The following is a 15,938-nucleotide window of genomic DNA, read 5'->3' as shown; positions in this document are numbered from 1 at the left end:
CATTATTACTACTACTATTACTACAACTAATACTACAACAATAATTAAAACATTTAAAGAGTTTTTTACACTTTGTAAATAAAGGGGAAAAATAACTTTATTTTTTTACATGGAACAATTACACACATTTGCATATTTTTCATTTAGTCATTGAGAAGAGAGAGAGAGAGAGAGAGAGAGAGAGAGAGAGAGAGAGAGAGAGAGAGAGAGAGAGAGAGAGAGGTTGCTTGCTTGCTTTATTGCCAGGGGGAACTTGACAAAGAATGTGAGAATAACAAATACTTTGTTTGCCTAACAAAACCTTAATAACTACCTTTACAAACAGCAGTATGTTACTCACACAGCGTTATTCGAGCATTAGGCTGACCAGACATCATCCTCACAGCTAAACAGATAGGCTTTGTGAAGCTCACACTGAATGTATGCAGGTGAGTTTTGGCTCCATTAATGCAGCTAATGCTGTAAAATGCCACACTCTTGTTGCTGAAGCTCAGACGGATCTCCACCTTCCGCAGAGACGTGGTGCGCATAAGTGGAATGTCCTGTCCTCCCTCATATGCCCTGAGAAGGTTATTACACCACATCAGACACCAAGCTCCAGTGCTGCTCTCCAGACCACTTCCACTACCAGAGCAAGGCAGCCCTCTATAGCACACCCCTAGCACCCAGGAGCAGCCTTCAGCCACCACACTCCAACAGTGCTCTCCTTTGGAGAAGCTTTGAGAGCTCAGAGCCTGAAGGAAGCTGGTGAACCGGTTCGGTCCAGCTGGATAAGGCTGTTTGGAAGCAGTAAAAGACACTGTTTTGAGATCTTCAGATAGGACCAAATTAGGATGCAGTGTCTCTGCATCAAAGGTCACTTCTGAAGGGTTAAGAATAGCTCGTAAACGACGTTGGGCAGCCCCAAGATTGAGACGGAGTTGGTAGTTGTGGCATTCCATTTCCACATACATGCCAGCCATGTTGGTGCTTGCAGCCTCTGCATCAATCTGTTCGATTTCCAGAGGATTTAACATCAGGCTGGCAGCACGCATCTCAATGTCCAGAATCCCTTCACTGAATCTGACTTTGTCTTGCTCATCCAACAGGGTGTTAGCCTGGAGCTCTGCCTTCTTCAGCTGCCTATGGAGATCTAACACCTTTTGGACCCTGCTCTCCTCAGCCTCCGCTCTAGACTTCAGCTCAGCCTCTAGTAGTTTCATCCCTGCTGTGCTGTAGCTCCTCAGAAGCTCCATCATCTCTTCCAGTAGTGCCTTCACCTCAGCTCTAAGGGCAGCATGTGATGCCGTGACTGCAACTTCTCTTTCCTTTACCTTGGCCAGCAGATCATCCACAAGTGTAATCTTCTCTTGGAGGTGTGCCATCACTGGAGTTAACCTTAACTTGTTCTTGCTTGACTCATCAAATGCTGTGTTCCCTGTGGATACCCCTTCTGCTAAGTCACCCACTCTATTAAATTCATCTTTCTCCTGGCTAGAGGAACGGTGCTCATGACAGCGCTCCATCTCTATATCCACTTCTTTCTGGAGTGCCCCTCTGGCTGCTTGCATAGTTAAAGATTCCTCTGTGGGAATTTTGTATTCTGGTACTTCACTCTGCAGTGATGCTGAATTTAAGCTTCAGGAGGGGGAAAACAGACAGAAACAGCTGAGTTCCAGGTTCAAAGCACTATGAGAAAAACCTAAAGCCATGGCATACGTCTCTCGGAACTCTGAAAGACAGTGGAATACTGGTAAGTCTCCAGCTAAATATGCGTTTTGCCATCTGCACAAATACATTTACATTTACAAATACAGAGAGCAGTCGAAGATAACACAGCTAATCGTGTTAAAGTTTATGTGACACATTCGCTGAATAGTCGAGCTTTTCTCCTCTATATTTCACAACGTATAACATTTGTTAAAGCTAGGTTAATTAGTTAGATTACATTTTCTCCCCAAGATAGAACCAGGGCTTTAAAAATCTGTTTAATGGTTCAGTTATGCTATGCAACGAAGAGTTTATCAAATAGACTAAAACCGCGATAGAGCCACGTTTAATTACTATATACTTAAAAATCAGTTTATTATAAACTTAGTTTCGTTTTCTGTAGACTATAATAACCAAAGCCACCAATAGACTACAGCCATAGTAGAAAACGAACCTTAAGATCACATTTAGTCAATCTTAAATATTTGACTCTTTCGTCGTTATGAATAGTCTACATAACTAATATTAAATCCTTTAACATTCTGTGGTAAGTAGCTAGATTACACACCTGTCCACGTTGGACATCCGCATGGCGGATCATTGGCGATTTGGTTAGGGTGGCTCCCTAAGGAACATTGCTTAACAGTTACGGAAAAATAAATACGCTAGCATACTACTAACAGTTAACGTCGTGACGCGACCTCCGGTCGTGTGTCTTTCACCAAGAAACGCCCAGTTCCATGTGGGAAGATTTTTTTTTTTTTTAAACAAAACGTTAACCTTTTTATTACAAACACAACCAACATTATAACAGAATAAGAGTCCCCCAATTTCATATTACGCAGAACATAGTCTGTTATTACGCTGTTCACCCTTACATCCCTCCATTTAAATAATATTAAATGTGAGATCAAATATACAAGCAAAACGGTATATTTGTAACTAAGCAAGCTTTTAGTCATGAAGTAAAATACGAGGAGTAAAAAAACGATCATACAAAAAAAAAAAAAAAGGTTTTGAATGTAATCATTGTTCGGCACGACAATCGCCCGGTTTCACGTCGTTTCCCGAGGTGGAAAATCTTTTTCTATCAAACTTGAGCGGTCAAATGCATCAGTACTAGTGCCACAACAAAAAACATTTTACAGCAAATTACTTCAAGTTTGTGCTGTTACCTACTGAAGAGAAGTATTCCTCAGTGCTTACTGGCGTTTGTGATTCGTTCAAGTAAATCATGTCAAAATGTATGAACGCAATTACTCAGGTATAAAATAGTAAGATATGAATAAATGGGTCGATATAAAATACTTCCTAAATACTAAGCCTACAGAGAAGCGCTGCTATCTATTCAGAAACAGCGTGTGAAACATAACTCTTTTCTCATTTCTGTTGAATAACACCAATATTTAATGTTTATACCTTTGACACTAACATTAACATGTAAGATAACTTAATTGCACACGCTCGTCTGAAATCACACTACGGTAGCATAAGTGAATTACCTTAAAACACCATGCGATCATCTTTAGCTATTCTGACAAAACTGCTGCATCATTTCGCTCAGAGGAGACGTGCATTGTGGTTACAGCTCTGTAACTCTAGTTTGGCATATTATCCAAACCCTGACAATCAAAGGCATATTTCAAGAATGTAAATGGTTTGACACGATTAGACAAAGACCCAAGGACGTGGTTTTTGTGTGTGCATGCGTGAATTTTAAAATACAAGAGATACCACTTTCCCCCATTAGATTAGCTTACTCTACATTTCTTCCATACATGTATATTTAGCAAAGAAAGAAGAGTTGAATTCATTGAGGCTATGTACAGATACAGTCACTAAATTTTAGTACATCCTGTAGTGTATACATGTGTATGCTATTGCATAAAAGGCACCATCGTACTGTGGGTCACAGGATACACTCATCTGTATAGTGTTCTATCCATGGTAAGGTGAGACAATATGAGAGAAGCCTGAGTAGTATGAAGCATAAATTGGGAGCAGGCGAAGATAGCTGTGGAAGTCTAGAGTAAGGAGAGATCCAGTGGAGAGAGGGGCTCTCGCCAATAGGAGAAGTGGCTAAATTCTGGATGATCAAAAGCCGTAGTCTGGCCTTTAGAGAGCAGAGGAAAGATGTGTTCCACCATCTCACTCAGGTGGTTGTATCTGGGAAACACATGCAAAATATACAAGTTTAACACCTATTATAATACATGTTATAATAATCTTTTTATTGTCCGTGTTCTTGGTTCTAATGTGACCGTGCATGCGTGTTCGCGTTTCCTTACGAGGACTTGTAGCTTTTACTTTTCTCCTGTATGAGCTCTCCTTTCGGATTCACAGTGAAGATACGTGTCTCTGGTACTCTTACTTTCTTATATGCAAACACATCCTACACCCATACCAGCCCCACCGCCAAGACACACACAGAAACATGTTACTCTTTGAGATAAAAACCAAACCTTCAGACACCATTATCCTCTATGAGATACCGCAGGCCTACTGGTTGCCTTTTACCTAGTAATCATGCTTACATTGGTCCTGTTACCGAAAGCAGCATAGAACGGTTGTTGATACGGACTGAAGAGTTCTCTAATGTCGTTCAGGCATGTGATCTTGAACACCTCCGGCTTCTTCTCAATCACCTCCCTATAAACAGAGGTGAACAATATGTTAGAGTAGATACATTTTTCTGTAAACAAACAAACAATTAAAAAAAAAAAACCATGCCACAGCAAAGGCAAACCACTTCAGAGCGCGTGTTTACGTACCTGTGTAGAGCTGAGAATAAGCTGCTCGGAGCGAGCAGTACAGGCCCTTTGGGTAATACAATGCCTTTTTCATTGACCCACTGCAGATAGCCCTTAGTGATGTCTGCCATGCCTATGGCACGGGCTGAACAGTACAGAAACTTGTAGCCATTTCTGGGGAAATGCAGCACATGCACACACACCAGATCACACAATCAGTACTGCCGATATCGTTTCGCTCGTGGTGCCAGCACCACGCTACCATGCCCCGACTGTTGTGTTTGAAATGCATATGCATGCGGCTCTCGGTAAGCAGTACTGGCATGTGCTGCAGGTGATTTGGGAGCAGTGAGAAGGGCTGAGCTTCTGCAGAGAGGTTTGCTAGCATGCGTATCTCTTACTGGTGTATTCTGTGGTAAAGCTTGGCGATGCCTTGGTGGGTCCAGTCTTTCCCCAACTGTGGCAGAATATGACCTAGTGCATCTGACCTGGAATTGCAAAATGTAAAAAATGTTAATTGTACATGGAGGTGTATACACACACACACACACACACACACACACACACACACACACACACACACACACACACGAATATACGCACTTGGTGATGGTGCCATCGATATCTGAGATTATGACTTTATCATTCCAGTTCCATAGATAGATGGCTGCTTCACAGCGACAGGTTCCCTGGTACTGAGTGGTCACACTGAACACAATTGCATTTGCTCCCTCCCGTAAATTAAGACATTCCTAACACAAACATACACACGCAACATTACAGATGAATGTATGTATTAAAATAAAATACATTTAAAGAAAAGTGGGAAATCTGTAATAAGGATAGATGAATAAATAACAAGACAATGGGGCCTCTACACAGTTGAAACAGCAAAAGCAGGATAGTGGAGCTCTTACTATTTGCTGGGAGGTGAGGCGCAGGGATTTGCGGTACACCTGGCTCATGCATTGTGAGGTGCTCATGGCTTCAGCTCCACTCTTCTGTTTCTTGGAGTCAGTTACATCATCATCACTGGACAGCTGGCTAGAGTAATCCCTACACACACAGGAATGTTGGCTTCTATTTTCACTAAGAAAACAAATGGGACCCTTTTAAAGACAATATGGGTGTTAAGAGATCTGCATCTAAAATCCAATAGCTACGGGAGACTCTTGATATAGGAGCAAGTGTAATAATCATTTCATGATATTTCAATGAGGAAAAAGACAACAGGTTAAAGGTCAACGGTAGTGGTAGCTCAGTGGTTAAGGTACTTGACTAGTAATCAGAAGGTTGCCAGTTTATGCCCCACTGCTGCCCAAGTGTGCGCAGTCCTAACTGTAAGTCGCTTTGGATAAAACTGTCAGCTAAATGCCATAGGTGTAAATGCAATGTGCCAAAAGCACAAACATCGGTCTTACTTTAGTGAGGGAGATACAGGAGGGGAAGAAGAGGCCTCAAGGTGATTTTCATCTGAGCCAGGTTTAGAACTTGGCTAAGAAAAAATTATAAAGAGAAGAAATAAAGAAAGAATAAGAGTGAGACAGAAAGGAGATAGGAGACAACTGATGTGACTCATGACTGTACTTCTCAATGTTGTGGTGATGGAGAATTAAGAAACAGAACTGCAGCAGTATTGATGCCATTATGCCACTCCCTAGTGTTGTGCAAGACACTGTCATCTACAATCAAGACTCATTCATTAGTGCTGACTTCTTCCTTTTACAACTGCACCTGGTTATTGTCCATGTCTTTCCTTCTCCAGGAAAACCACCAGCGGGCAGACTTCTTAGGCATCTTCACCGTCACCAGCTGCTCAACTGTACTCTGAGTAAAGAGAAACATTTTTTTAAGACAAAAAAAACAAACCCAAAAAAAACCCCAAAAACATTTTTTTATTCATATACTGAATCATGCTCCAGGGTCATTCTCCCATCCAGCTCCTAAGTCCATGAATGATGGCATAAGCCTATATAAAGTATATCAGAGGTGTACCTTTGGCAAATTCTTCTGGAAAGCTTGCATTGACAGAATCATTGGAGCAGCAACTGCCCAGTTGTAATAACTAAAAGGTGAGCAGCAGAAATCAATCACTAATTACCAGGGAGAATATGCTCTTGTGCAAATAGAACTAAAAATCCCATACTCTTGAAAAACATCTACTGCTTTTATGTTTTGGAAAACTGGAAAAATTTCACTAACTTTGAATTGATGCAGATGACAAGGTTTGGATCATCAATAATTCCAGGATTGTTCACAAGGTCTTGATACTTCACAATATGCTCCATAAATTTCTCTGCAACAAAGGGCACAAGGAAATCCCAAATGTCCATGCTTATATTACTGGCTCTAAGCTACACCTGGGACACAGCTGACCTCTCCTTCCGTCTCCTCTCCCATCATGCACCCTTTCTCTACCTTTGTTGATCTGCCTTGTGTGGTCCTTGGTCCCGCAGAGGGACAAGGAGATGTCCAGCGTGTCAGTGGTTGAGTCAGACAGGTACTCTGTGCCACTGTCCACGTTTCCTGTGCTCAGAGGCTGAGGAGACATCTGGCTAGATTGTGGGGAGGTCCTGGGCAGTTGGATGGAACTGAGCTCAGCGCCAGACTGAACAGCTGATTCACCGTCACTGAACAAAGAAACAAACAGGGCAGAGCTGGACTGGACTGAAGAAAGGGAGGACTAGTTATGGTCAGGCTGGTTATTACCGTATTTTCTTAGTTGGACTACCCAGAAAAAAAACAAGTTTTGATGCATACATGCAAAGATTCTGCACGTGCCTTTACTACAGAATAGCACAGTGCAGCATGTGTGCTGTAGGCCAAGCCGCATGGACATATGCAGGGGAATTTAAAACCTCACCTTCTTGGGAAATATAATGCAACCGCTTCAGGGTTGAGACTGGACAAGTCATCCAGATAGATGTCTGCTGGCCCTAAATGCTGACTGCGCTTGCCTGTGCACAGAATTAAAAATAAGCGAAATAGGAAACTTCATCTACATTTAAGAAAAGTGATGGTTTTAAGTTCAACTAAATTAAATCAGAACAATGCTGAATTTCTCCGTGTGGATGAAATGGCACCAAGGCCCACCCTTTTTCCTTTCCTGGAGTTCTGCTGCCTTAGACGGGGACTGGGAAGAGCCCGGCGACTCCACTAATTGCATGACTTTCATGGGTTGTGTCTCCGCATCCTTATTGTCCTGTTGGGTGTGTGTGTCTGCCCATTCCTCCACCTCAGCAAGTCCTTCACTGAAAGCTTCAATGCCACTGTCTTTCTCTGTCAAAGCTGCCTTTCCTGCCGCACTCTGTGGAGTTGTCTTGCCGATTAAGTCCACTGAGGTAGCTAATGTTTCTGGCCGACCCGTGCCTACAGCGTCAGTCTGGTTCCTCTGGTGGTCAGGCGAATCTGAGACAACAGTGATCACACTAACGGCAGGAGCAATGTTGCCATTAGCAGAGTTAAGTGGATTAGCAATTCTAGCACTACCGTCTGTGCTACATGTGCTAATTGTGTTAACTGTGCAATCGATCAGACCATTTAGACCCTGAGGTCCTGAGACGTGCCGAAGGTCGTCCGTGGCTCCAGGCTCCACCTGGTCCAGCCTGAGTGGGGAGGCACGCTGCTTGGGTCGGGAAGCCTCTGGTGTACCATTTGGGGTGGAATGCGAAACTCTGGGCAAGTTATCTGAGAGACGAGGCTCCGTTACAAATGTCCGAGGTTCCGGTCTCACCACAGTTACCATTTCCAGGGGGGTGGAGGACTCCATGTCTATTGAGGCCTGACGTTGGATGATGCGGAAGTGGGATTGGTCAGAGGGGACTGAGTGCGAGTGGTCAGAGGGGAGGAAGAGGAAGGAGGGAACACGGGGCAGGTCTCCGGTTCGTTCTGTCTGGCACACCTGAGGGTCAGACACACATCTCATCAATTAGACTTTGATTCTCAAGTGCATAATGGCCACTTTAAGGTTGCACCGAGGTGTAGTACAACACCTTGGGAAAACCACCCCAGTTCCACTGCATTTGAGGCCCTGATGTTTCCTGAGGCTTCACCAACAACTCAGAGTCGCTCTTAGGGGATGAAGAACGACTATAGAAAACACTGTGGAGTGGGAGAGAGGTAGAGAAGAGGCAGAGAGTTGAAGGACAAAGAGAAGAAGGGAAAATGAGCAATTATTGCATCAACAATGTTACATTTATTGCATTAGGAGAAGAGACAGGATTACAATAAGGAATGTAAAGTGTTATGGTATTTTTACTGGAACATAGATTCTTTGATAATGAGTGTTACCTCTCAGTAGGAGAGCACTCTCCATCAGAGTGGGGGTGCAGGTCTTTGGTCTGAGTTCCAGTCAGATCCTCGCTTGGCTCCTCAGAAAGAGAGTAGTACACAGACTTACTGTGGAAACACATTAAGAACAAAAATAAAAACCCCAAGCATACTAATGTCATTCACAATACACATATACCCGATATTCAAAAGACAAAAATATCCTGGATGTCAGAGAATGCAGTGCCCACTGATTTACATATAAATGTTTTCACTACTGGATATAAAACATTGACAGAATTTGATTTGCTGTTGATGTGAGATCTAATTTGATCAGCAAAACTGGCTTTTTAAAACCGAACACCGAATGACAGCAGCTTCAACATAATTCTTCTTACAAGCTGAATACAGACACGGACCTCGCCATCATGGGTGACACAGGTTCCTCTTTATTGAGCTCCTGCTCCGGGGTCTCCCTCTCCTCCGAGGACGAGCTACAATCTTCCCGGGGGTGCGCATCGCAGCGGGCACGCTTACGTCTTCGCTTTTTCCTCCGGGTGGAGGAAGACGAGGTGGTGCTGGAGGGAGACTCCGTCACCTCGGAAAACTGTGGAACCTCGATGGGGATAGGGGAGGTGCAGAGGTGAGCTGGCAGCCCAGCCTGAGAAAGAGAAAGTAATAATATTTCTAATATATTACAGCCTCCTGACAGCTTTTGAAGACCATTTTACCGCCTTATAGCACACTGACAGTGATAATACCTCCAAGTTTTCACTCTCTTCCACAAAGAATGCCTCTCCATTATCCCCAAGCTTCATGTGCAGGTCAACAGGCTTGCCATTGATCTCAATATCCACCTGAAAATACAATGGTAGTAGACATCAAAGGATGAAACACACCAGACCGTAACCCAACCTTCTAGTCAGTTCAAAGGCCCCTGTTCCTTAGATGGATATTCCATATTCCTGAGCCGCCACAGCCCGCGTCTTACCACTTTCTCCTTGGAGCGCAATACTCCTAGTTTCCCAAAGCGCACATGGAAAGGAGAGCACTGGAGACTGCCGTCTGGCTGCCGCACAACGATGATGTCAATGCCCCCAGTGAGTGTGGCGGGGTTCAGGCCACGATAAAGCTCCTTGACCGTTACAAAGACTGTCTCTGCTAACTGACCCACGTAGTTCATGGTCTGGGACTGAGAGAGACAACAAAACAGAGAAAAAAAGAAACAGACAGAGTTGGTAATATAAACTTTAAGTTACTAGATTTAATTTTAATGATTAAAGAGTATAGAGGGAATGGATATATGATCAAGACGACTTAACTGCCCTTCCAAAAGCATTTACGCTCACAGCACCAACACAAAACATGACAAAGAAACAAAGAAAATACAGGCTGCACTAATACTTAAAACAATAATACTCAATATTCAAGGCGTAGCAAATGTTTATTTTGCTGAGTCAACTGTTCTAGCAAACAAAATAGTGACTTAATAGCCTCTTTTAACCATAACTATTTTAATGACCTTATGGTGTCAAGTATGCAGACATTTGCACATTAACTTGGGCACATGCAGTGTTCCACAGACACACAAAAAGTAACTGCACTAACTGCATGGGTGATTCATGGTAGTGTCTAAAGTCATGTAGCCAACACAAAAATGATTCCAGCTTTTCACTGAAAAAAAAAAATAGCGCTGTCCCCTGAAAATTGACAGCAATTCGAACAGGCTGCAATTCAAATCTTATAGCATATCCAGCCTTTTTATTATCAGTCTTAAATGCTCAAAAATATGTTTTTATGACGGTGTTGCATTTGACTGTGTTAATATGATCGAAATCATCACTGGAACTCATGGCAATGGATTTTCTGATTGCCCAACGTTCCATAGGAAAAACTAATAGTTGAATCTTCATATAGAACAAGATACAATTTGACTGTCAAATTTTGGAGATAGCTACAGCCCTACTATAAATGCAGACATGGTACTAAGTGTTAACATTTCTTTTACTACGTGTCTGCAGCTTAATAAGGAAACAAGGCCTAGAGCTAGACTGTAGGAGACTAGCCTTGCTAATTACATGTTTAGTGCATCAGTAGATTGTAATAGGCTAATCCTCCATGAAATCTTAATGCGTGAAAAACTTCATGAGTGCTCCGACTTGATCTGACTGTTTTGTGTTTAATTAGCAGGTGTGACTTCAGGAACAAGACCCAACATGAACATCAAAGATAGGTGCACTCAAACTCTGACCTCACAGGTGAAAAGGAACTTACCTCATCATCATGTGTTATCATCTTACAGCTCTATGTTGCACACACTCTCTCGTAAAATGTACACAGGTAAAGACCAAGGGAATCATCCAAATGGTTCGAACATAGTCTTAGCTGTCAGCCCTAATCCCAGATTTTGTATTAATAAACTGCAGGACTGCTTCTATGGCACACTACCTCAGAAATGAGCTTTAAAGAGCTTGGCTACAGCTATTTTCTTAGGTTTTAACTAGGTAGATTTACTCATCTACAGTTAGTCAGATTTTATTCAATTAGTTTGAATCAACTAATTTAAAATAATGAACCAAACACCCAAAACATAAACAGGCTGGGCAACAGTCTACTGAGTTAACAATAAAAGCATTTTAAGGCTCTTTCTAAATCAGCCAGTAATGACAGGGAGGAAGTATGACCTCTTACCCAGAGTTTGGGTTAGAGCTGCCCCGCTCCTGTCGTTAGTCAGGATCCAAAACCATCTCCATCCCAAAACCTGAGACACTTTCCCAGGACTCTTTGAATGCAGCTATCTCCCAAGACTACCATCCAGATTTCATAGCGTATGGAGTCGCCATGTTAGGGTGAGCCAGTACAACTACAGGACTAATTTCTCTCGTTTCAGTTCTCTTTCTGTGGTTTTACTGAGTTAGTTTGTCAGTGCTAGTGTCTATGTCTATGTGGAATGGACAACAAAGTAATGCTGCTGATAACACTATGAGAGAGACCCAGTATATTCTCTCTCTCATTAACCACTCCAAAACACATACACACTAGTCTCTCTCTCACCCTCTCGTTTTCTTTTTCCCTCATAAAAACACAAAGACAAAATGCAAAATACAGCCTCTAGACACACAAACACACACACACACACACACACACACACACACACACACACAAACACACACACACACACAAACACACACACACACACACAAACACACACACACACACACACACAAACACACACACACACACACACACACAAACACACACACACAAACACACACACACACACACAAACACACACACACACACACACACACACACACACACACACACACACACACACAAACACACACACACACACACACACACAAACACACACACACACACACACACACACACACACACACACACACACACACACACACACACACACACACACACACACACACACACACACACACACACACACACATACACACAAACACACACACACACACACACACACACACACACACACACACACACACACACACCTGCTGCACGTGACAGGTCAGCAGTTTGTGTCAGACTCAGCCATTCTTTTCACTCCTGTTTCTGTGCTGATTCACTAACAAGCTGTGACCTGACCTGTGTACATGTGAGGTGATTGAGTGTGTGCAATATGTGAGGGTGTGAAAATGGACAGAGACCAGAGGTGTATAATAGAGTACAGACTGTAGGCATTTTGTCAAATAAAGGTGAAAAGCAGAATAAGACTGTGACTTCAGTGCTGAGAGACAGTGACAGATGGGCAATGGGATGATGAGACAGTCGATGATGGTTAATGTAGTGCATCAGACCACAGCATGGTAAAACTGCTCATTTGCAAATGCTTTCAGTAAACCGACAGTAAACAAGAAACATACGGTGTTTCTTGTTTACTGACGGTGTATTGAAAGCATTTGCAAACACCAGCAGTTTGGCTCTGATACAAAGCCCTAAGGCCCACTAGGTCAGCTGTTAAATGCCAGCTGGGACATCTCACTTACACCAGAGGAAAGGACGGGCTAAGATGATGAAACACAGTGTATGCAGTGTACTGAGTTTACACCAAATTCATAATGTCTTAGCCTAATGATTATTAATGATTCTTCATTAAATAGTTCATGTAATCAGTGTGTATTATTGGCTTCTAAACTTGTCACTTAGATGCTGAAGATATATTGTAAACCTTTTTCAGTTGTTTTGACAAATATAGTGACTTCATACTCTTGTTTAATTATTATATTAAGCATCAGAAACTCATAAAAACAGATACAGGTTGTATAGATTGCATGTAGACAATTATATATTGTCTAATAACTACTGTGGATCTAAATGAGTTACATGGTTTAACTGTATAACAGAGTGTGTAGGTTACAGCCATATTGACTGACTAAATTAATACTTATTGTAGGGTATAGCTTATGTTGTTTAACAAACTCTAGCACTTATTGTCTATAGCACTTATCATTGTTTAAGATAGACCTTATGTATTTTGTACTTCTAGTTATCAGCATTCATCGCTGTATTCTACAGTATTCTAGTTCATTGGTATGTTTGATTCTAACCTACTGTACTGTACTAGTATATATTCTATGTGTAAATGACAAAGCACTTTTGTAAGTCGCTCTGGATAAGAGCGTCTGCTAAATGCCGTAAATGTAAATATATTAAGATTTATATTAAAATTTATATTAAAGATTCATTGCAGGTATTTAAATTGCTTATTTTCCCCCAAAGTGCCTTTGTTTTCTAACAGTTCAGTTCCTACATATTTAGTGAATGTCCACTGGAGAGTCACTGTGGCTCGATTAAAATCTGAAGCAGGCTACCTGTTCCTATTATTTTTAGACATCCTGTACAAACAGAAAAATTGAAAGGCATTTTTCCAGGTCAGAAATTCTGGGAACATCGGAGATGATATTTAACATTCCTATCAACATGAGATGAGACTTCATAACACTATAAATATTAAATGGGCTAGCTAGCTAGCTAGCTGTGCTTCTTGGTTCTTTAACGTCTTATCTAGATAGCTTTATGCAATACAGTGGCTCCTTCCAACTTTATGAAGTGTTTTTATATGTAATTTTGCTAGCTACATAGTATATGTTGCTACATCTATTAAATATCTAGGTAAATGTACAAAACAGTAAAAACTCGCGACAAATCAACAGTTTGTCACAAGTGAATGTTTTCCTGGTGTCCGTGACTGCCTTGCCTGCCGTGTTGACTTGTTCAGTACTGAATGAGAATTTGCAAGTAACAAGCAATGTTACAGTGCGTTTCAAGGCTGGATGTTACAGTGCGTTTCAAGGCTGGATGTTACAGTGCGTTTCAAGGCTGGATGTTACAGTGCGTTTCAAGCCTGGATGTTACAGTGCGTTTCAAGCCTGGATGTTACAGTGCGTTTCAAGCCTGGATGTTACAGTGCGTTTCAAGCCTGGATGTTACAGTGCGTTTCAAGCCTGAAACACATGCTGTGGCTCACCTTGTTCGCCTCGAAGTTGGAACTTCTAGTTAGCTAGAAGAAGCCTAAAAGCTTGAAAAATATACATTTCCATTAGCTAGATATCGAACTCTATAGTTAGCTAGACGCGTTATTTATCTGAAAAGTTCAATAAGAGAAAATACGCATGTATATCCAATAAGTCAAATAAAAACAACTGAACGTCGCTCATTACAGTTCGCCAAGTAAATTTACAAACTCACAAACGAAACGATATGAGTTTTAGGGTTTGGTAGCTAACAAGGTTAAGTTGGCTAGGTTAGTTAAGGTAGGAAACTGCTAACGTGTTGTCAGGACCTCATAACACCACCTAATAATAATAATAATAATAATAATAACAACAACAACAACAACAATGGCAGCCTGGAAGCTACACAACGCATTTCGCTACTGGGAATTAACTACCTAACTATGATTTAATACGAATGACGAAATACGGAAGATTTATTAGCTAGTTAACGTTGTTGCTTATATTTGCCCAAACGACACGTACAAATACTTAAATATAAAACTAGCTAGCTGATGACGCTCTTACCCTTACCTTATCTACGGCGAGTTCTTGTATAAAGTTCTCAAACTTCCGGACGCAAAGCCACATTCAATACATATCCAAGGTTGATGACGACACGCCTTCAGTACCGCTCCGCAGCCGCTCATACGGCTGTGCTGTTCAATATTGACCACTGCCACTGGAGGGCATTAAGAGTCAAGAACTGACGATAGAATTTTAATATCAGAATAAGTTATATTGGACAAAAGTGCAGAACATACAGTGAATTTGTCAATAGTCCCTACACTACGTGAAATACAGTTAAAATGCTTATGCCTATGTAAAACAATAAGACAATCTAAAGCTATCTACTTCAAGGCATATCTACACTAATATGCTAAATAATGTGTAACACCCAGTCCTGTATTTTTTGTGGAATAACAGTACTTCCCATCACCATTCCAGCCACTGTTTAAATGCTGTGTAAACACCAGGCTCATTTAACTAAATCCAAGCCCTGTTGCATTAGTTTTAACTGAATTCTCATACTTTATTCAAAAACAGAGGATCTTATGCAGGGAGCAGAACCCAGAAAATTATAGCTCACCTTTTGGCTGATATTCATTTTCTTATCATTTGGCAAAACGATAGAGACATAACCACAAATATGGAATAGATGTAGATGTCACTGTCATATTTCACAAAGGTGGAGTAATCAGGATGATCTTTACAGCACCCAATGCCTGTGAAAAGCATCTCGCATCAAAAAAGACTCTTCTCACCCTTCCTATCACCTGTTTGCCCCTCTGGCCTCAGGAAAGCACTACAGATCCATCAAAGCATGCACTACACGAATAGTGAACAGTTTCTACCCAAAGGCTATCACCACACTGACCTTGGCACTGAAAGAACCAAATTTTAAAAACAACTGAACTCCATAAAGAACTGAACTCTACACACTGAACTCTACACACTGTACTAAGATCTGTACTAAAGCACCTTATCCTTATAGTGAACACAGATACTGTGCAATAATTATTTCTACAATAGCTACCTTTGTGCAATATACAACATATCCTGTGGAATTACTGTTCAATTTCACTAAAAAATGTTTTACAATATTTATATTATTATCATTAAAAAAACATTTTTACAAATTTGGCCACAGGTTGTAGATGTAGACTGGGCTTTTTTGGTATCTCCATCTTTGATCTCTTTG

The 15,938-nt window shown here is 41.5% G+C and overlaps 2 protein-coding genes across 7 annotated transcripts; both read right to left on the bottom strand.

Annotated features, from left to right (window-relative positions):
* Positions 1-85: 85 nt before the first annotated feature.
* trim107 (tripartite motif containing 107) lies at positions 86-1,550 on the bottom strand. Its single transcript, XM_035524094.2, has one exon. The coding sequence runs from the start codon at positions 1,548-1,550 to the stop codon at positions 333-335; it is 1,218 nt and encodes a 405-aa protein (XP_035379987.2). The 3' UTR covers positions 86-332.
* A 23-nt stretch (positions 1,551-1,573) lies between these two features.
* Positions 1,574-14,895, bottom strand: zgc:123305. Of its 6 annotated transcripts, XM_081717869.1 has the most exons (22): positions 14,771-14,864; positions 14,212-14,262; positions 9,700-9,900; positions 9,470-9,565; positions 9,128-9,369; positions 8,730-8,837; positions 8,432-8,540; positions 7,533-8,340; positions 7,303-7,396; positions 6,858-7,069; positions 6,642-6,735; positions 6,435-6,504; positions 6,174-6,266; positions 5,861-5,934; positions 5,357-5,528; positions 5,043-5,191; positions 4,841-4,927; positions 4,461-4,613; positions 4,224-4,338; positions 3,978-4,081; positions 2,258-3,855; positions 1,574-1,711 (listed from the first exon to the last, which is right to left on the bottom strand). In XM_081717869.1, exons 3-21 carry the CDS (start codon positions 9,889-9,891, stop codon positions 3,714-3,716), a joined length of 3,114 nt encoding a protein of 1,037 aa, XP_081573995.1. In that variant the 5' UTR covers positions 9,892-9,900; positions 14,212-14,262; positions 14,771-14,864; the 3' UTR covers positions 1,574-1,711; positions 2,258-3,713. The 6 variants fall into 6 exon arrangements, with proteins under 6 accessions (XP_081573995.1, XP_081573992.1, XP_081573993.1 ...); XM_081717866.1 differs by lacking the exon at positions 14,212-14,262 and having other exon boundaries at positions 14,771-14,895; XM_081717867.1 differs by lacking the exon at positions 14,212-14,262 and having other exon boundaries at positions 5,357-5,495; positions 14,771-14,895.
* Positions 14,896-15,938: the final 1,043 nt, after the last annotated feature.

This window comes from Electrophorus electricus, chromosome 7 (assembly GCF_041902795.1).
Source record: "Electrophorus electricus isolate QZ-2024a chromosome 7, ASM4190279v1, whole genome shotgun sequence".
NCBI classification, from domain to species: Eukaryota; Metazoa; Chordata; class Actinopteri; order Gymnotiformes; family Gymnotidae; genus Electrophorus; species Electrophorus electricus.
This window is presented reverse-complemented; position numbering and strand designations above follow the sequence as displayed.

Bases quoted from the DNA above. Each gene is read 5' to 3' on its own strand.
- zgc:123305 (XM_081717866.1), bottom strand. From the start codon at position 14,827: ATGTGGCTTTGCGTCCGGAAGTTTGAGAACTTTATACAAGAACTCGCC. The intron at 6,736-6,857 runs GTAGAGAAAGGG...CCTTTGTTGCAG, and splicing joins CACAAGGCAGATCAACAAAG to AGAAATTTATGGAGCATATT. The intron at 5,192-5,356 runs GTAAGAGCTCCA...TGTTTGTGTTAG, and splicing joins GCCTCACCTCCCAGCAAATA to GAATGTCTTAATTTACGGGA.
- trim107 (XM_035524094.2), bottom strand. From the start codon at position 1,550: ATGCAAGCAGCCAGAGGGGCACTCCAGAAAGAAGTGGATATAGAGATG.